The sequence below is a fragment of the Hippoglossus stenolepis genome, chromosome 4 (genome assembly GCF_022539355.2).
Source record: "Hippoglossus stenolepis isolate QCI-W04-F060 chromosome 4, HSTE1.2, whole genome shotgun sequence".
NCBI lineage: Eukaryota > Metazoa > Chordata > Actinopteri > Pleuronectiformes > Pleuronectidae > Hippoglossus > Hippoglossus stenolepis.
The window spans coordinates 18,596,946-18,618,629 of NC_061486.1; the positions used below are offsets into that span (position 1 = coordinate 18,596,946).

The window sequence follows — 21,684 nt, forward strand, 5'->3', positions numbered from 1 at the left end:
AATGTCACAATTGATGGACGTACCTATCATCAGGTTGCTGTGGTCTGCAGGCCGTGAAGTAAACTATAATCTCAGAACCATCAGGCAGGTCCTACACATGTTTTAGGAGGATCCACGGCAATGCCTCTCAATGAATTTCTTCTTTCTTGATAAATTCAAACTTGCATTCTTCTCTGAAACGTTCACAGCCAAGGTTTGAAGCTCGAAAGGCAGAGAAATAAGAGGCAAGCGAGAGAGGGAGAGGGAGTAGAGGTATGTCAATACAGGTAGATTCCTATCCTATCCTCCCGATGAACCAGAAAAACATCAGAACCCTTCGCTCGTAGCTATACCTTGAACAAACCCTGTCCTCAGTGAGAGGGCGAGGCAGAATGACAGAGAGACGGAGGATTAATTACAGATTGAATAAACTCTTGTGTTACAGTGCAAGGCCTCTGCAGAGCGAGGCTCCTGCCGAAGGCTTTTTCTGCCAAAGACGGAGTTCTTGAGGAGGGTGTAATGTGGGAAGAGATTCCAGGGGGCACTTAGGTGAAAGTCTCATTGTCTTCTGGGAAATAATTGCTCCAATGCTCGTGCATTCTCAGTTGCAATATCATGTTGTGCAGCGCTTGAACATGTTATGAAACCTTTTATAATTCATAAGTAGTGACGGTGAGTTTACAGTCAGTGTTAACTGTAACATAGATGAATCTTAATTTGAGAAACTGGCCTTGTAATGTATTTTTGAGACACCACAGTAAAAACACGCTGACAGTTTGTCAGTTGATGATGTTATCATGATGACTCACACATATCTGAGCACGCACTTTATATTCTGACATATGCAAATTAGCAGAGTGATCTAGACATGTTGACTTGTGCACGCAGTTGTTTTGATGCATCTACGAGTATCTTTTTCTATAGACTAAATTCAAAATTAACAGCGGTGACTCTAAATTGTCCGTAGGTGAGAATGTAAGTGTGAATGGTTGTTTGTCTCTGTATGTTTGTCCTGTGATACGCTGGTGAGCTGTCCAGGGTGATCCCCCTAACCCTCCTGCAACCATTAGAGCATAAGCAGTATAAATAAGGGATGGATGGATTTTCAGCGATCAAAGTAATCAATAAATTGTAATGGCAATGCTGATCTACCAGTCAGTCCACCCCTTTTCCCCAAATCACATGAGTGCAATTATGATGTTGCTGAAACCATGATGTGATGTTCTCTGTGCCGATAACAAAATCCACCGTTTGCTTTGTGTCCATTAAGGTGAATTAAATTGAACTGTATTGACATATGAGGAGGACAAATTTGCTGCCTTCCTTCTGACCTTCCCCTGCAGACACTCCACCTCTCACCAGCCACTGTCACCTGGAATTGGCTCCAACCGCCCTGTGACCATCAAAGGATAAGCGGTGTAGATGTATTGATTTTCTCTATGAAAATTATTCATAAAGCAATGGATGGGTGTAAGATCCAATTCCATATTTCATGTTATTAAAAAGACTGATTTATGAATGTCTTTTCAAAACTCTGAGGAAAACACACCTCTGTCCCTGAGGCAGTGAGAGGCTGAGATTTATCACTTCATACCTCACTGTTTGGCTCAGAGTGAGGTAGCCTATGTCTTGGCAATAAACAGAGAAATATGTCTGTCTCTCTGTCCATCATCTCTGTCTTGACTTCTCTTTCAACCGCTCATCCAGTCAACTCTAAACTCTGTGGTTGGGTGTTAACTTTAATGATCCATTTGATCAGTGAAGGAGAGAAAGGAATAAAGGTGACATTGTCTGGCCAGATGGGAGGCGACCAATGTGTGTGCCCATGTGGTGTGAGATCTAACCATTCAGCCATAAGCATGCCTAGGTAGGTGTGTTTCTGAGGAACTACACCAGTGCAGTGTTGACTGTGAAGATGAGACCATAACTGTCCATCTCTCTTTAATTGCACCTATAGGGGGAAATTATCAAGGCCGAGAAAGTTCAACACACGTAAGAACACGCACTCAATAATACAAAACACAGCAAATTAAGAAAACATCTTCATCCGCACACGTGCTACAAACACAACACACATACACAACACCAGCAAGAAGACAAAGCACTGCAGATACACACACACAAAGTAGTTTTGATTTACAACAGTCCAAAGTGTGGTTAATAACAACATTAGACACACAATTATACAACAAAAAACACAACTGAAAAAGACAAAAAACACAAAATACTGAATTTATCAACTCTTCTGTTTTGTTTTGGGGTTTCACATCTAAGGGCCACCTCGATAGAATTATAAGAAACCTTCCAAGCAGCAAATACACACATTTGAAAAGCAGGAACCAGCTCATGTTTGACATTTCTGCCTGATCAATGACTTTTGCTTTGATCAATTATCAAGAACTGTCATTATAACTGTCGGTGGGATTGCTGCCGTGTTCACAGAGCAACATTTTGATTGACGAACGCATTATTTACAACCATAGGATGTCATTAGAATCTTTAGTATTTTAAACCTTTGGTCACAGTCTAACTAATCCCCTCAAAGGACAAACAAATCAAAACAGGCTGCATCACAGGAACATACCAAACAATCAAAGTACTGTCTACTAGTACTGTATACAGACATTACTTTTTCCTGTCTCAGGGATATGTCATCCCATGTAACTGTTTTCAGGGTGATATATTCACAATACCCAGTTACTCAATTGATTCAGGTCCCTTGTTTAAAATACTTTCAGAAATATAGGTACAGTTCAAGTGGTATAGCTTTCCAGAGAGTACGATAATTACAGATGCATCACATTGATTCAAATCTTAATACTTCTTACACAAGGTCCTTAAATAAGACCAATTACTGACAATCCCAATGAGGTTTTGAGCTGAAAATATACTGCTGCATCATAACATTACAAGTGGGACACTTACAAATACAGAAAAATACAGTAGTCAAAAGTAAAACAGTAGATGTCTTACCTCTGATAGCAGACGTCCAACACACTTCCATCAACCTCCATCACTGTGAGAACCAATTTACCAAAAGAGAGAGTGATAGTTTTAAGGTTTTTACGTTGCGTGTTTCTGTCTTTCAGTCTCCACCAGAGGAGCGGTCACTAGATTAACCCAAAATGTTTTTGTATTTCATGGCTGCTGACTCCTTTGACCTCTGTGTGCTGTAGATTCATGAATTTAAAATCCCCTCACATACAGCAGATATACGGACCCCTGCCAAGGAGTTCAATCAAATGTTTTCAGTCAGTTTTTGATTTCTGTGACCTCCCATCATCATTTTTACATTTCTCCCACATTGACCTTTGAAAGGATTTGCCTCCCGTCCTCTTGGATCTCTTTAAATCAATCCGCGAACCCTGTAGTCCTAATCCTATGGAAGGCAATGAGATTTGAGGCCATCATTAACTTTAACAGTTTTAGCCAAAACTACAGTGTACCACTGAACCTGTAGCGGCAAATTTCTATTTTCTTCTGACATTGACAAACATCAGAAAATAGTTTAAGTGATTGAAATTCAACGCAGTAAAGTGTTAGTAATTTGCTATAAGCATCCAATTGAAGTATTAGCAATGTTCTCTGTAGCGTCAAGACTCTTCAGCCTATATATAGAGTATAAAGGTTGCAGAGTGTCCTCACTCAAAAGACAATAATTGTATATGAGGCAATTTGTTAATTTTGTTAATTTTGAAATCTTTTTTACAATTATTAACTTTTGGAGCTGATCAGTAGGGGGTGGGGGTGTGGATGTGATGCCCCTGCTGTAGAGAAATGTATGTATGGTGTGTGAAAGTGCACAGTGAAATCTACCAAGTTTATGAAGAATCCTGCCTGCCTGCTAAGGATAGTAAAATCTTTATGGGTGTTTTAGCCGCCCTTAACGTGGGTAGGAGTTCTACCAGTGTTGATGATGATTAATCTGACTGTGAAAGAAAGTCAGTCAGTGTGTTTGTGTGGGAGAGAAAGAGGGAGAGTGAGGCAAAGAGCTCTGTCTTCCTGTTCTATTCTATACCATTAAAAAGTAAATTGCGAAGCAGCATTAACTATAGGATTTTCACTTGCACACACAAATTCTCTGTCTGCACAGCAGCACTCTCTCTCTCATAGGGGATGGGGGGATGGCTGAGACAGGGTGGCAGTATTGGCAGGTTATTAAGGTGGTGGTTTTTTGGTCATTTGGTTTAAAGGGGATGTCATCCCGTGTTTAATAACAAGAACACATAAAGACAAATCTTTTTCAAAAGATCTTAAAGTAATTAATATGTCCAAGCTCTGTTTAATGCTTTTAACTGTACTCTGTATTGTTTTCCTATGTATATTTTCTGTTTTGTAGTCATCAAGACTAGAAAAGTGCTATATAAATACAGACCATTTAACATTTATGTATGAACCTGTACAACTCTGATTTAAAAATGTTATCTCCCTGTAAAGCACTTTGTGACTCTTGTAAAGTACTGTAAAAATAAAGATTGTAAATGTTTGCAAATTATTATTTGTTTAACTTAAGTTTATTATATTAGGATAGTGTAGCACTTTATTACACATGCAATGAACTCACAACATAAACATTTGCCACAATATATATCTTTACAGCAATCTCCTTGTTTTTATGCAAGAACACTGGATTTTAAATATGATGTCTTGTATGTAAAATACAGAAAGTCAATCTTGGATATGAATTATATTAACTTCTGATCAGTTTTTTTGTCTGTCCAGAAGATAAATGATCTAACTGAACTGAACTCACTTCAGTCAAAACATGAACAAAAAGATTCCCCAGTGTTTCCTACTGGTTTCTGAGCACACAGCTCACAGTGTGAGGCAGGATGTGAGACAGAAAGCTGCAGAGAGGAACCTGTATCAGCCTTCAGGGACAGGCCTCAGTGCACATCGGGCTGTTCTGATATTGTTCATCTCCCCTCTTTTTTCTCCCCTGTTTCCGTTTTCCTGAGCTCATGTTCACGGACCTTTGGTGACATTAGCCCAAGAGGGAAACGTATTCAGGTCGAACATGGCCACACCCCACGTGTTAATGGCAATGTTGATGGTTATGACACCAACAAAGTTCAGGATGAATCCAGTCTTAGCCTGAAATGAAGAGAGAAACACAAACAACATTATATTTGGACCCCTGTGCAATGTTTTGTCAACACAATCAGAATGGGTCTTACAGTATAATAATCTAATAATATTAATACCATCTAGCTACATATACATAGCATTTGCTGCTCAGTCCCCTTGACCTGTTTCCATGGAAATACTCAGAATACTGTCTATATACAAATACATAATAATGATCAGATACAGGGATTAATATAAGCTGCTTATCTAGAAATTGGATATGAGCCGTTATCCAAAACAGTGCGTGTATGTCAACACACACAGTTTCAGGTTTTCTATCTTTTCTGAACAGTCTTACCATGTCTATAACTCTGAGGTTGCCGTAGGAGAAGGCAATGGCGTTGGGTGGCGTGGCTACGGGCAGCATGAAAGCCAGCGAGGCAGAGATGGTGCAGGGTAACATGACGTACAGCGGGTGTATCTTAATGGCAGTTGCCTGGAAAATAAAGAATTCACTCTGATAAGAATCGGCAAGTACAAATATTTTAAAATCAGTTGTCATACAATGTATTGGCTTTATATTTTTCATAATCAATTTTTTTCCATTGATTCCCATATGTGTCTGTGTCTGTTTAGTGCTTCAGTCTGATTACTGTGTTTCCATATCATTTTTAGTGTTATCTGTCCCTGCTTGTATTTATATATTAATCTTTTTTTTTAATTTCCTTTGCTGTCAATCTTGACTGGGGGTCAGATATAGAATTTTTTATAATAGGATAGGACGTTGTTTTAAATCTTTGAGATTTTCATGAAAAATCTGAAATGTGTAGAGTGCTAATATGGGAACAGGTATAATTTTAGCGTTGATCCAGATGATTTGGATTTTGTAAATAATTTTGTAAATATTTTTTTTATTAGGGTGATCTTTGTTCAGATACTGTACAGTAACAAATATTCCTAACAGCTATATCAGAGAATAGGTTTGACAGTTTTGCTGGTACTAAATGTGAGCAGTTTGCAGAACATATTTATGTTATATGTATCTGATCTCAAAATGCAATAAAATTTGACTTTTACAATGTAGGATATGTTCTGTAGAAAAGATTTCGTAAAACTCTCCAGATAACATGGTATTGCATCATAAGTTATAAAGTTGTGTTTTATACAGCGGGGTTTTTGTAGTGTAAGAGTTGAAAAAGAAGTTTCTATGTTCTTCTGTCTCACCATGGAGGCCAGTATTGGCAGAAAGAGTGTGGTGGTGGCGGTGTTGCTGGAGCATTCGGTGAACATGGCCACCAGCAGACACAGCAGGATGGAGATGGCGAAAGGAGGGATGCTCTGCAGCGGAATGAGAGTGTCTCCCAGCCACTGAGAGAGTCCAGATACCTTTATCCAGGGTGACAAAACACACGTCAGCATCCAAACATTTACAGAAAGGTTTATGTTCAGAAAAAAATTTGGACTTGATCAACTGTAATACCTCACTTCCGTGGGCCAACGCAAAACCTCCGCCAAGAAGTAAGAGGATGTTCCACGGCATCTTTTGATGGACGATGTCCCAAGTTAGCAGAGGAGAGGGGGCTTCAGCCGGTGCTCCTATTAGAAGAAGAAGATAAAGAAGCCGACAGTTTACTTTCAGCCATTGGTTAGGAAGGTGTCTAACCTTACTGTAGAAAAGCTCAACTTTTACAGTCCACAGATAAGATACTGAGACTTTAAAGGCGCTCTGTGAAGATAAGAAACATGATGCAGTGGTACACCATGAAAATCATAGTAACATCTGGTGCTGTAACTGGAGTCATACTTTTTAACTGATTTTCTCTTGTCCAAGGTGACAAATGGACTTTGGCACCTTAAAGTCTGCATGACACCTTTTAATTTAAGTGTGCGTCAATCATTGTCGCCTCTCTGTGTACAAAACACTCTTTTACACTTTGAGGAGGAACAAAGAGCTCGTTGCATATGGAAGAAGGTCACGCTCAGCTTAAGTTACAAAGAGAGAAAAACGTTATCAATGATACAGAAGTGGTTTGTGGAAGGAGTAGCACAGCATGTGCTGTTGCACAGGCTTGACCTTGAAGCTATCAGGCTACAAGAAGGGGAAGGAGTTCGGATAACATTTATTAGAAAGCACTGAATCAGCGAGATGTGTTGCCAGAGGCAGTAAACTTTAATGACTGGATCTTGGAGTGGACAGACGAGGTTATAAAACTGCGCTCCTATCTTCATGTGACAGACCTAACATGCCCCAAACATAAAACTGTGACGCAACAGTGGATGAACTCTTCCCATCGTGTTTTCCAGACACACACTTTAAAGCCGATAAGAGAATAAGCTCCTGCTCCTTTTTCCTTAAATATATACTCTTATTTCAATTAAAACTTGTTGACCTGTGTTCTTTTAATCAGAATTGCATCAATGTTGCTTAAGAAATAGAAAAATAACTGATATAGAAATTCTGATCAAAACAGGCAACGTGATGTCAGTCCTTATATACTCAGATTTCCCCACCTTAAAAATGTGATCCTAAAAAAAAGCAGAATCACTACTCTGTTTACACGTCGTTTTATTGTTATGATGATTACATCAGTGCACCTGTTGTACATGTGTTGTCATCACAAACTTGACCTACCATCATTAGACCAACATCTCGGCAGATTTGACGGGATGCAGAAGAAGAGCGAAGACATTAATATGGCCACAGTGCCGTCTGTGACGAACCTGATGAAGAGAAGATTTAAAATACCTGGTTCACATAATAACTTTATAAAAAAACACTAACTTAAAATTGATGTAATTTAGATTTTTAATAACCAAATCAAACAAGTGACACTGGACCAGCACTTAATGATACAGCCGGCTATATAATCTACTGATTCCCTGGTTGACTTTATCTGTGGAGTGGAGATAATCTGTTAAAAAAATGATGATTGTACTCACGGCTTGTCTTTGTTGAACAGGACAGTGGCCCAGCCCGGTATGAACCCAGGCTCCCTCGTGAACCACAGGATAACCAGCAAAATGAAGATAAAAAGCACACAGCCCTCAGCGAAGCACATACGGCCCAGCTTTTTGTACTCATCTTTGATCACCTGGTACGCTTCGCTGTCACCAGCTTCGCCGCATCCAAAGGACTTTTTCAAGCTGGAATAACACAACGTGAAAATAAATGATGTTTTCATACTTTTCAGGCTTTGGTTGAAATAAAAATCTCTGAAACAGAGAATGACTCCACTTCACCAAACTTACTTGAAACCCAAAAACACAAATTGCAGCCACAACCAAGAGAGAGCAAGCATGAGCAACATGTTGGGGAATGAGAAGCCGAACCAACTCGCAAAGGTGATTATACCTCCATTACCTGGAAAGAGTCTGTTTAGGAGAGAGAAAAAATGTATTTCAAAAAGTGACAGACCTTTAACACCTTCTGGATAATAGATGAGTAAATCTACAACTGCTGTTACATTGTTGTTTAAGCCAGTGGTTCTTTACATTTTCAAGTCACGACCCACCAGTATAACCAGACTGGTGTGCACAGACATAATCTGGTGTGGAAAAACAATCATCAGTCTGAAATATGTAATTTTTAATGTATTGTATTGTTTTTTTCTCCAAGACATTACATTACATTTTCATTTAGCTGATGCTTTTATCCAAAGCGATAAGTGAAAGACCATCTGGCGACCTTCAGATATTATCTTGCGGCCCTCGTAGGGATGGGGACACCCAGTTTGAGAATCGCTGGTTGAAGCTTTCACTTATCCTTTGGTAGGGGAACACCAACACTAATTTCCTCCACCAAGGAGGTTATGTTTTCATTCCCCTTTATCTCTTGGTCAGCAAGATTACGCAAAAACTACTTATCCAATTTCCATGCAAGTTTGTGCATGGGTGGTGCATGACTCAATGAAGTACCTATTAAGAAATAGGGCGCCTTATCTTATAGACGCCCTATCTTATCTTATCTTATCTTGAGTTTCATCGATAAATCTACTTGGCTGATTTAAAATGGAGAGAACTAGTTACATGAGTGAAGCACGGACAAAATAGAATGTAAACTCCAAAGTACATAGTTTTAGTAATCACTTTATGTAAACCACCTCTGTGGGAGTAAAACATTTTTTGATTTGTTCCTTTTTACAAACCAATACCCCTTGCGTAGACTGATGGAATTTGTCTGTGTGTTTATTTTCATGAGCGCAGGTCATACTCACTCATCAATCTGGCCCTTCAGGATGACGTTGGGCGTGGTTCCAGTGAGGGTGGCTGTCCCTCCGATGCTGGCGGCGTAACACACACTGAGGCTCATGCCTTTCGACAGGTTCTTGTACCACAGCTCCCTCTTCAGTCTTCGCTCCTCGGCCTCTGGACTCCTCTCACTAACACCTAGAGGGACAGAGCTCAGACATTCAGCATGGAGAAGATACAATTGTTGTGTACAGTGCTGTGTCTGACATGAATTTACTTCGTGGTCTTACAGGCTTTACCATTATCTGTATCCGTTTTACTTATTAAAGACAAAATCACTTCTGGATTAGTGTAAAACTTTATAAACAGAGCCAGCACTTTGATGAATTAAGATTCATCAAAGCCTAACCCTAACCCTAAGATATTTAAAACCACCATAATCATTTATTTGGCCTGCACTTTTATTCCTCTTCTTCATCTGTATTTAATTTTTTTTCTAAAGCAGGAAGTTACTTTAAAGTCAAAGTTAGAAAACATACTTGAATTGACATTGTTTTCTTTGATTTCCATTTTGTCTTTGGTGTCATCATCATCTGAATCTACAAAAAACATTAGGACAACAGTAAACATAACAATTGACAAGTACATGTAAAGTTTAAAAAGAATAAAATAAATACTGACACAATCATAAACAATCACACACCGAAGTGGATTTTGTTTTCCTTTAGTCTGAGCTCCTTGTCATAGCTTTCTTCGCTCATCTCAAATTCCGGATTCTCCAAACCGTCCCTTCCATGAGCATATTCCCTCTCTTCAGCGTTGGCCTCTGTGTCACACAGCTGCTGCAGCACAGCGTTTGCAATGGGCAGCATCATGGCTGTTGAGGCTGTGTTACTGATCCACATGGACAGGAAGGCTGTGGTGCTCATGAAACCAATCATCAGACTGGAGAGGACACAGAACAAATGGTTAGATGATAAGGTGAAGGTCGAAGAAAACATGTATATTAATAGTTTAAATAAAGTTTTGTTTTAATTCGATTAAAAAAATCTTCACTGGAGGAAATCAAGTTTATACTACAGTCAAATTTCAGTGTTCACCAAAACATTGACACCACAGGTAATTTAGATATTAGGTAATTTTTAAAGAAGAGCTGAGGAACATTCAGCAAATGAGAATGATTTGTTATAAATTCAAATGTGTAACTGAAATTAGTTGGACAACTATTTACTGTAAACTATTTAATACCTCCCTTCCCTGTATCATGATTGTTAAGAGTCAACAGTTTGTCAAACTGATTAGTTTGTTAATGTCAGGCAAAATTATATTCTGAAACTTCCTGCCAGCAGCAGCCTGAGCCACACAGACACAGACAGGAGAGTCCTCATGCTTCTATGTATTGTAGCTGCAGTATGTAAATGTATGTGCACATGTTTGTTTGTATATACAGCACAAAGTCTCTTACAGAGAAGGCTTCACTCCTACAATGAGCAGAACTTGAAGGGCGATCCTCCTGTGCAGGTTCCAGTTCTCGACAGCGATGGCCACCAGCAGCCCACCAAAAAAGAGCATGTTGGAGTCTTTCAGGTACTGGATACAAACCTGAGTGAGAGAAGAAAATAAATAATATCCTGAACTAATTCTTGGAAATTAAAAGAAGAGCCAGTCTTCAGCCAGTCAATAAATTCTCAGAAATATTCAAATTTTGTGAATAACAGAAAACAGTTGGAAATACCTCTCCTGACTCCATGATGCCCATCATGGGGAACAGAATGACCGGTAGCAGGGCGGTCACAGCCAGGGGGATACACTCTGTACACCAGTACAGCGCCATGAGGATGATCGCATAGCCACATTTTGCTTCCTGTAACGACCAACAAAGATTGTGCTACTTAAATTCAGACACACGTGATGTCTGGTGTTGATGTCTAGTCGAGAAGGAGAAAACACATCAAACAGGTGAGAGACTCAAACACCTCTGTTAACCTTCAACAGCTGAGTCATCCTGGTTCAACATTCTCTGATCAGCTGAAAATAGTAGAGATTGTGGACTTTGATTTTGGATTATTGGGACTGAATGATCTCTTAAACATGATCCCAGTTTTCAGTTTATCATGGTCAAAGTTTGCATGGTACAAAGGGTCAGTGACAGAGGCCTTCCCTGGACATGTTACAGCTGAGAAAACAGTGTAAAGCAATAAACACAAATCCGGACGGACGTCTTTCATCTTTTTGGATTATCAAAGCTTACCACTTTAAATTTTTAATGCAGTGGTCTTACAAAATTTGGATACAGATTTGGATACAATACCACTTGATATATATCTTCGTTTAAAATATACTTTGTGGATTTAGGAAATCAAGAAATAGATCCTTCATTTAATTCAAAATACCAACTATATTAATTTCTGAGATGAACCTACAATATCCCCTTTGAAGCACGTAACAGTGTATTAGAAAACAATGGAATATAATAGTGTATAATATTCTGTAATAATCCGAATGTTTTAATAATTATGCTTGAACAACTGGTGTCTCCACCCTCCACTGGTGTTGTGTTTAGGAAGCTACCACACCTAAGTCCCATTTCTGCTCACAAAATAATCTTCTTCCCTGATGAAACTCATCTCCTCTCCCTCCTGACTCTTCAGAAACTGAATGACATTTTAAATCACTTTCATTACTGCGGCCATGACGGCAGAATCAGCCTTTACTTGCCTCATTAACTTCTAAACACAACTCATCTTTATATGCTCTGTTGAAATATCACCTCTCATTTCTATTACTACTTTCCTTATGTTTTACTGAGTTTTATGACATGTACAGTCAGGGCACCAGGACCTTGACAATACTTTTTTTCTAGTCATCACTTTAGGTTTGAATTATAATCTTTAACACTATTGTTACAGTAAGTATACCTTTCTAAAATCGTGACGATTTTAGAAATGTGACGTTGTATACTTAGGAGGGGAACATTTGTTGAAGGTTGGAGTTGAAGGTTGAGCTAAATCTTTCCTACGTTGTTGAGAATCGAGGGCACCGTGCACCATGTATAGATACTGGTTAGTTATCACCATTGCTATAGTTTAGAGTCTCTGGACTTTAGGGAGAATCGACAGTACTGATAAACTTAACACCTCACATTAGTGTTTGTAGTCAGTCTAGAGTTAACTGATGCTTTGTTGAGCATCTGTGGTTATTTAAGTCATAATGAGCACTGTGTTTATGGTAAAGTTACGTTATCTTTTCAACCCTGTCTGTTTGCTCGTTGGTTGCTTTGTTATATTGTAGGCAAGATTACACAAAAACAACTGAATTTGCACAAATCTGTTGGTGAAGAACAACCCATGAAATTTGGGCACGGATCCGTATCAAGGGGTAGATAAAGGAATTTTTTATCACTTAATTAAACAATGCGAGATTCAACATTTTCACAGTTTTCTCAGGGAATAATTCATGGTTCTTGATGAAAAAAACTTATCTATGAGAAATTTTGTGCAGCTTGATTGAATGTAAGGGGACTGCTGGCCCTTGGTGGAGGTATGCGCTCTACTGAGTGACAGTGTAGTTCATAAAGGTTTTTGGTATCGAAGCACCTTTGGCCAAAGGTCAAAGTTCAGATATGATAATGCACCTTTATGGTTCTATTGTCAGGTCTGTTCTCTGATGTTCTTTTAATGTTTTGGTAAAAGGAGTTAAGGAAATGTGCAGTGAGGTTGACCTGGAGAAGTCATGAGTAAGGGCTTGTCTAGAATTCTTGCTGCACTTGGGTAGCAACTTTTCATGCATCTACCCAAACAAATAGTTGCCATCTCATATCAAACTTATACATTTTAAAGCCACACTTGCTTAATTTAAAGTAATATAAGCTGTAATTTAATGCATTTCTAGCCAATTTTGCAACAGAGCAACTCAACACCAGAAACACTTATTTAAACCTATATATTCAGCAACATTTAAAGGCTGAAAGTTTCATAGTGGTGGCTTAATATAGTGCATGACTTTGAACCACATTATCCAATCAGAGAAGTGATCCTTATACAACACATCTGAGTCAAAAAACGGTCTGCAGATTATCTCTTTTACAGAAAAGTACACATATACATGTTCATGTTCTTACTGGAGTCGGACTGACGAGTGGCAGCGGCAGAAGCAGAAGAGGCGTCAGGACGACCACGATGTAATTCCTATATCGCCACAGCCATGTTAGAAATCCAGCCATGATCCACGAGGTGTGATGCACATCCACGGTATTGAGTCAAAGAGAGAAAAAATATTTGTGATCCCACTGTTCAATGTAGAAGACTGTTACATATGAAGTCGGTTTATATAGTGGAAAAAGATTAACGATTAACTTTAGAGTGAGGGACCTGCAATTTGAGGGTGTGTTTCCAAGTGTTTAGCAGGTGGTTGATAAAGTAAGAAACCGGGACCAATGATCTACAGAATCAAGATAATCTCTTTGATCTCGACTGTAAAATGCGGTAGCTGCTTCGTCTGCATCAGCTGTAAAGGATTAATAAAAACAAAAAAATGATTTTTATTATCATGACCGATCACGGGGTTAGCACATCCAGTCAACGACATTCATGTGATTTTAAACCTGCAGACACTTAATGTAGTAATGGGACATAATAGCTAGGCTGCTTGATTTATAAAGCACATTTCATACACAGCGGTAAGTTCATGGTGCTGGACAGAGACATTAAAAACAACACAGAGATAAAATGAGCGGAAATCAATTTTAAGTTTAAAATAATTTCCAAGTAATATGAAAGCAATTAAAAATATCAAAATAAAAGAGTATGAAAATAGATAAATCGGTATAAAAATGTTTGAATAAGTTTAAAGTTATGGGAGAGTAAGGTCAGATTTAATCAGAATTAATCAATAATTATCAAAGTGAGCAAGATGCATTGAATCAAGTACAGATATCTCAAGATAAAGCAGACAAAACCTCAACCCCTGTATATGAACTACAAAGTGACGATTGTGTTGTTGTGTATGTCTTGCAGAAGGAGCAGGAAAGGTAAAAACAACAAAGTTCCATCAGATAACATAACTCAGGTGGGTGTAACTAATGAATAACAATGTGGTTCCAATGAAACATCTCCCACAATGGCTGATATGCAGACAAACCCCTGCTGTGTGTGTGTGTGTGTGTGTGTGTGTGTGTGTGTGTGTGTGTGTGTGTGTGTGTGTGTGTGTGTGTGTGTGTGTGTGTGTGTGTGTGTGAGATTCATGATTGACATTTTATCACTTGAGACAAACCTTGAGTTTGTATTTAATTACTCCACTGGCGAAAGTCCCTGACAGTTACTGTACAAGGAAAAGATTCTCTGCTGGGAAAAAACATATAACATTTGTAATTCAAGTTTTGACTTAAATTATATTGTAGATAATCCTCTTCAAGGTTTTATTTAAGAGACAAAAAATTATATAAGAAAATTCATTAAAAAAATATCAGTGCAAGTGTGACCACGTCAAATAAGAGGGTTTTTTTGGGTGAGGTGTGCTGGTCTCATTGGTCAGGTGGGATCAGGTGTATTTCTATCATGAAGCAGCAGAAAGGTACTGACCAACAAAACAGAGGTGCAGTGTTCCACTGTTATCTTAAGAGTGTATTTTCTAAATAGTAATATGCACCTATATACTGTAGATGGATGAACAACATGTGAACATGCACACTTGTTTTTGTGTTTCCTGTAGAGGAAACACATTTGTTTCCTCTACAGCCAAATGTTCTCTCTTACGACCTTGTAAAAAACTTATAACAGCAATCTTATAATCGTATAACCAATGTCCAAACTCACCTGGCTTTTAATGTGAAAGCGAGATAGCTCTCTGATTGGTTTATTGCATATTACACCATAAAATATATCCATATGTAAAGCATAATTAATTAAGAGACTAAGTACAACTTATGATGAGAAGAGAGTTGTATGCTAATGTTTTTACAAGCTGATTCTTTTTTATTAAAGAAAACAAACTATTGGTCTCTAAATGAAGGATTAGTACAGACACACAAAAGCTCCTGTCTAAATGCAGTGACTGACTGAAAAAACAAAACTCTTTGTCAAGCATCCTAAATGACTGCAGGGTGTTCTCATTTTCATCACTGCTCTGTAATTATTTGTATTAAACTGACCTGAAAGGGTGTGTTCATGTTAGCTGCTCAAGTTACAATCATGTGATTCAGCAGAGAAACGAGAAACTACAGACGTTAATAATAAGCCTTCTAGGTAAACTCTGGCTCAGTGAAAATGTCTTCTATATATGTTTGTGTTGATCAATTAGTATTGTGATCAAATTAAATAATAACAATAACAATAAAATAATAATAATTTTCAAATACATAAATCTTGATTTTTGTATCTGGTATAAAAGAAAGCAATTGGATAAAAAATTGAGTTATAAAGTGACCTAAAAAAACAAAAGTAAGTTCAGACCATACACTCAGATAATTAAGGTGTGGACAAAAATACTTCTTAGTTTTATTCTGTGGTGAAATGACATGTGTGTGTGCATGAGTATCAGACATGATCTTAGTTTCTGTGAGGTGCCACGGTGCCCACACTTTTAGCGTCAAGTTGTGCAGATCATGGTATATCTCCAGGACTTGTATTTGTATATCAAAATATCTAATGAGACACTTCTGTGGTTCTTTCACATAATGAAGTAAGAGTGTCAAAATTAGGCTATGTCCAATTATTCCAATGAACATATATGAGGGGTCTCTGGAATATTTTCTTATATATATTCATATATGATCATGTAGGGGCCTTAACCCAGAATAAACCACTGACATAAACAACTGTTTGTGTTAAATGAAGTGTAGTTCACCTCTTCGTCCAGGTGGTGTCGCTGAGTCAATGCTTTAACGTGTATTACTTCCTTTATGGAGCGGAGCTGCTTGATAAGTTAACTCCTTTAACTTGAACTAAACACAAACTCCGGCAGCGCTAACTCTTCTAGCATTAGCATAGTTAGCTAGTTAGCAGTCAGAGAAGGACTAACTAGTTGGTTAGTGTGTGAATCCTCAGTGGAGACTTGAGTCCGAGAAGTTCACAGTTCATGTTTACAGTTAATCCAGCTCGACATGGAGGAGTCGGAAACCGCAGCCATTCTTCCCGCTGATGTCCTCAACGCTACATCCGAAGCGGAGCAAGCTGACGTACCCACCACCACCGGGAGCTGCGACCCCCGACCCCGGTTCTCATGGCAGCTGCTGCCGCCGGTGTCCGTGGAGCCGGTGCTCTTCCTCTCCATGTTCTCTCTGGTCCTGCAAGGGCCTCTGTCCACTCAGTATCTGTGGGACCGACTCAGCGAGGACCTCGGCTACAACGGCTCCAAGAGGTCGGAGTGCACCAACGGCTCCGCGCCCCCCGACCCTCTGCAGAAGGTGACGCCCACACCCACCGTCTGCTAACGGCTATTTATCGTCGTATCGTCTCGTATGGCTGCTACAGGGCGGATCGATACGGCTATTCGATAGTTGATTAGTCGAGATTGAAAACTGTCACGATAAGTGCAACAGTAAACAACCGATTTCTGCTCCTGAGTGAGGGTTGTGACTTTAAACTCTTATTTGTGAGCAGAGAAAACACTTTACAAATCTGACTTAGATCAGTTAGGATTTATATGTCCTCACTGTGTTTGCACAATGTATAACCATTATATTGATATATATTATTCAACTTCTCTTATTTTCTTATTTATGAAAAGTATATTGTGATGATTTGCTGATGTTGTTTTATTGTCCAATTCTGTGTCAGTGTAAATACCCAGTGTCACATATGCAATAGTGGCAGATATGGCTGTGGTCTGGAAGGTGGAAGAGAAAAGTAAAAAAAATTGCACATATAGAATATAAATTTCAGGCAAACCTCAAACTACTTTATGTGAAGGGGCACACTCAGAGTTTTCCACTTGTGGTCAGATCACAAAAACCACATGTTCATACCAGGTGTGTACGGGGCCTGAGGTGGTTTGGTAGTGGTTTTGGTCTCCACCTGTTTTCATGTGATCATTTTTTTCTGGTTATTTTTTAGAGTAAAACATACCCACAATGACCAAGGGTGAAGGGGCAGAGGCACATCAGGGAAGCACTTAATACCTGTGGCTATCCAAAGTGGGCCTTCATCAAAAACTCCAAAAGAATAGAAATTGGCCGAAAAGAAAACAACAGTAAATAGAACATTGTGATTCTGTATATTTGTGGGTTGATATGTTCCATAAGTATAATGGTTTTTCATCAAAACCTCTGGGTGGGGAAAAATAAATGAAACCTGTTTTCAGTTATATCTTATAAGTTTTAACAAAACTAAGACTGTGTTTTTCCACAATCTGTAAAGTCTCCCTGACAAGAATGATGATGATGACCTCCACCCTGCCTTCTGTTTTTTTCCATCAGGAGGTGGAAACCCTAACAGCCCACTGGAACCTGTACATCAGTCTGGCAGGCTTGTCTGTAGGCCTGTTGGTTGTGCCTCTCCTGGGCTCATGGAGTGACCTCGCGGGTCGCAGGCCAGTCCTCATCCTCCCTAACCTTGGCCTGGCACTGCAGGCAGTAGTTTACCTCGTAGTGATGTACCTGAAGCTGCCGGTGGTCTATTTTCTACTGGGCAGAATGCTGAGTGGCCTTTCAGGTGATTTCAATGCCATCCTGGCAGGCTGCTTTGCATATGTGGCTGATACCAGTGACAGGAGGTCCCGCACCTTCAGGGTGGCAGTGCTGGAGGCCTGTCTGGGTCTGTCAGGGATGCTGGCCAGCATTATCGGGGGGCAGTGGCGGCGTGCACAAGGGTAAGAAATGTCAGGCAAGTTAGTGCACTTTGCTTTGATTCAAAATCCTTACTATATGTTAATGCTTGCATTTAGGTACATCAACCCATTTTGGCTGGCCTTGGCCACCAACTTGGCCTCAGCTCTGTACGCTTACCTGTTTGTTCGAGAGTCTGTCCTGCCAGACCCAAGTGCGAAGCTCCTCACCCCTCGCCACCACAAGGCTGTCTGGCGCCTCTACTCATCAGGAGGGAGGAGCAGTGAGGATGGTGGAGGGTTTCATAGATGCAAGCTATGGTTTTACACACTCAGCTTCTTCCTGGTGGTGATGGTACATTCCGGCTGCAGGGAGCTGTATGTGCTGTACGAGTTAAGCTCGCCACTGTGCTGGGGCCCCGCCCTCATTGGCTACGGGTCAGCAGCTCAGCACCTGGCCTACCTGAGCAGTCTGCTGGGGCTGAAGATCATGCAGCGCTGCCTGGAGGACTCCTGGGTGGCTCTTGTGGGTCTGGCCTCCAACATTACGGGGCTAGTGGTCTTCTCTGTAGCTGACACCATTCAACTCATGTTCACAGGTGAGAGGCTCAGAAGTGAGTTAATGATCCAGATGTTTTGTAAACAGCTTTCCTCGTAAAGTATTATGGTGGTTGAAAATAAGGTTTTCTAACTAAAAGATTTTCTACTCATAAAGAAAAAATCTGGACAATACAGGTGAGATCCATTCAAAATCAAATCACTCTCAGAACAGAAATCTGTGTTTATATGTGCTCTATTTAGCATATTTGGCTTCGGCTTGATTGTCTAATTGGATCTTTTCTGGGTTTATCCTTTGCAGCAAAATTGCACATTACACAAAGATACATTTTTCTTTTCATTGTCCGTTATTAGTGCTTTCCCACCTTTTTACAAGACAAGTTTTGAAAACAAACACACTCCTTCTGGTGGTCAGGTGAAACTGATCTAACATTATCAGCCAAACGCATCTGACAGACTTACCAAGCTGTCGAACTGAGAATGTAAACGTGAAGACCAGGCAATCAAAAAACTCCCATGTAACTTCAGATCAGTTTACTTGAGCATCAAAGTAAAAATATCATTTTATGTGTGTCACCAGGTTATGGTCTGTGTTTCCTCTTCATGGCCACGACACCTGTTCTCAGGTCGAAGCTGTCAAAGTTGGTGGACCCATCAGAGCAAGGTCAGCTGCCATCACATTTAAACACTGTGCATGTTTAAAACAACTGTTTTTGACACAGCAAACTGTATGGATAACATTAAACCAGTATATTTTGAGGTAGCGCAGCTGTGTTTTGTTTGAATTAGTCGGTGAACCAAATGTAGAGCAGTGTTGCACCACTCGCTGTTTCATTTGCAGCACATGTCCCTTGATCCAGAGGCACAGCTTGTGTAGATAACTGTGTGTGTTTTTGTTTTGTTGCAGGTGCCCTGTTTGCCTCTGTTGCTTGTGTGGAGAGCTTATGTTTTCTGGTGGGTAGTGGTGTCTTCAACTCACTGTACCCAGCCACCCTGCACTTCATGAAGGGCTTCTCCTTCCTTTTTGCTGCCATCATCCTCTTCGTCCCCGCTGGAATCATAGGGTGAGTCTGCTTGTGTCTCAGTAACTTGTCTTTTCTTTATTTCACTGCTGTGCTCTTCTTATAAGAGGTAGAAATTCTCAACAAATACCTGTGAAATATCAGAAAATCTATATCCACTCCTTAAAAATGTTTTGCTACTTTTTATCATCTGTCTTTCAAGGACTCTACAATGTTTAGACCAGAGGAGAGACCTCAGAGACTCCACAGTATCCTGACCTGAAAAGATGCAGAGGAGGAACCTGTCATGTGGTTTCAGTTCCTCCTGGTGTCAGTGTGTGCGGTGAGCAGCTCTGGCACAGAGAAATCCATCATGTTCATCTGTGATCCTCAGGGAAACGATTTTAAGAGAGTTGAGCGACTGGATTCTAGTCACATCAAGTGATAAAGACCAAAGGATGAAGAATCAAACTTCTGTCTGACTTCACTGACAATGTCTTAATGATTAGATGCTAGACACTGGAGTTTTTTTAATATTTGCGGGTCCTAAAATCTCAACTTTGTACTCAGGTAGTGGTGTAATGAAGAAGATTTTATTCATGCTTTTATTTTGTGATTTGACACATTTTCACTATCAATGCAATGAGTGCCAAAGAATTTTCTGTACATTTCCATTTTTTATATATGGACTTCAATAGCTTGAATGGCACACTGCAGAGTAAAGTGCTAGGGGAAGGTAAAGTGCAAGAGGACTCCGACTAACGGTACGTTTCAAATTATGTCATAAAGCAGACTCACACCACTAACCTCTTTTGGCACCTTCACAAGAATCATATCAAACAGTACAGAGACGGATTAGTGCGACAAAAGAAAATGCAGACACAGACGTTGTAAAAGACTTTTACCTGAAACAGAATCATAAAGAATCATGAAGATGGAATGAGATAATAGCTGCTGTTGTTACCTGCAAAGATATTTACATAGTCAATAAAAGATACGATTGGCGGTTAACTAGGAGTGATATGTATCGTTATCTGGATATGAAATCAGGATATGAGATTGGTCACACACTTTCTGTTCCTTCTGGGAAAGAACTTCACAGAGGTTATCTTACAGAAAGTTTATGAATCCAATTGTTTCCTGTATACTGTTTTTCAAACCAATATTCTGTCAATTAACTTTTATATGGACAATTTCACCATGTGCAATTTATTTCAAATCAGAAGTCAACTGTTTTTTTTTATACATATCATCTGCTTTGAGTACACCTTATTTTATCTTTTTTTTTTGTGAAAACACTGCATTATCAGAAACTGGGGACTAGTCAGCAGTATGTAAAGTGGTTAAATTGAGCTCCACCTGCATCAGTTATTATATTCAGATAATATAACATCCATTACTCTTGGTACTTAATGTATGATTCTATTACTTTGGTACTTTTGATTGCAGGATTTTACTCATAACAAAGAATTTGTACAAACATGTCCAAACGCAACTACGATTAAAACTGCAGCAGCAGTCTGGGATTACTGAGTTACACCTTGACCCTCCTCCCTCCCTCCGTCCTTTTCCCATAAAGCAGAGTGCACAGTCCAAACTCCCTGAACAACACTGGATAGTCCCAGAGCTCAGACCCACAGCCCGACATGCGCACAGGGGTCACAACCTGGTTCCACATTGAGGGAACAAGAGCTGCCAAATCAGCTTTAAAATGCACAAAGGGAAGTCACAATGTTAAGTGAAGCATTAACTGGATGACTGAATTGATCTGCATGAAGATTGTTTTTTACACGGGGCAGCAGTTTGTTCAGATCATGTGATCAAAGCCGTTCTTCAGACATACTGAGTGACAAAACTGACCAATGAGGCTGTTTTTACTTCATCATAATCAATATGTGCAGCATTCATTTTATTTATTGGAATCGACATGTTTGTTTTGTGATTAAGATTATGACAGCTGTTCACATTTCACATGTATGTAAGTGAACTTCAAATGAAAGATCATTTCACTGTTTTTAACACATTTTATTTGTTTTCATGTTTCAAATAAAGAGACCAAATAATTTGTTTGTTTTACACTGAAAACCATAAAAACACTTGAGAATAAAAAAAAATAAAGTCCTGTACAACT

The 21,684-nt window shown here is 39.4% G+C and overlaps 2 protein-coding genes across 7 annotated transcripts; one reads left to right on the plus strand and one right to left on the minus strand.

Moving 5' to 3' along the window:
* Positions 1-4,105: 4,105 nt before the first annotated feature.
* LOC118106358 (solute carrier family 13 member 2) lies at positions 4,106-16,548 on the minus strand. 5 transcript variants are annotated; one of them, XM_035154824.2, is made up of 15 exons: positions 16,413-16,548; positions 13,605-13,740; positions 13,355-13,421; positions 10,970-11,098; positions 10,700-10,836; positions 9,938-10,179; positions 9,774-9,833; positions 9,261-9,432; positions 8,296-8,418; positions 7,987-8,190; positions 7,679-7,767; positions 6,527-6,642; positions 6,271-6,432; positions 5,405-5,542; positions 4,107-5,073 (listed from the first exon to the last, which is right to left on the minus strand). In XM_035154824.2, the coding sequence occupies exons 4-15, from the start codon at positions 11,066-11,068 to the stop codon at positions 4,945-4,947; spliced, it is 1,671 nt and encodes a 556-aa protein (XP_035010715.2). In that variant the 5' UTR covers positions 11,069-11,098; positions 13,355-13,421; positions 13,605-13,740; positions 16,413-16,548; the 3' UTR covers positions 4,107-4,944. The 5 variants fall into 5 exon arrangements, with proteins under 5 accessions (XP_035010712.2, XP_035010715.2, XP_035010718.2 ...); XM_035154827.2 differs by lacking the exon at positions 13,605-13,740; XM_035154828.2 differs by lacking the exon at positions 13,605-13,740 and having other exon boundaries at positions 10,970-11,162.
* On the plus strand, positions 16,334-20,741 carry slc46a1 (solute carrier family 46 member 1). Of its 2 annotated transcripts, XM_035154830.2 has the most exons (6): positions 16,334-16,636; positions 17,648-18,039; positions 18,115-18,593; positions 19,133-19,216; positions 19,460-19,616; positions 19,777-20,741. In XM_035154830.2, the coding sequence occupies exons 1-6, from the start codon at positions 16,334-16,336 to the stop codon at positions 19,829-19,831; spliced, it is 1,470 nt and encodes a 489-aa protein (XP_035010721.1). In that variant the 3' UTR covers positions 19,832-20,741. The 2 variants fall into 2 exon arrangements, with proteins under 2 accessions (XP_035010721.1, XP_035010722.1); XM_035154831.2 differs by lacking the exon at positions 19,777-20,741 and having other exon boundaries at positions 19,460-19,620.
* Positions 20,742-21,684: the final 943 nt, after the last annotated feature.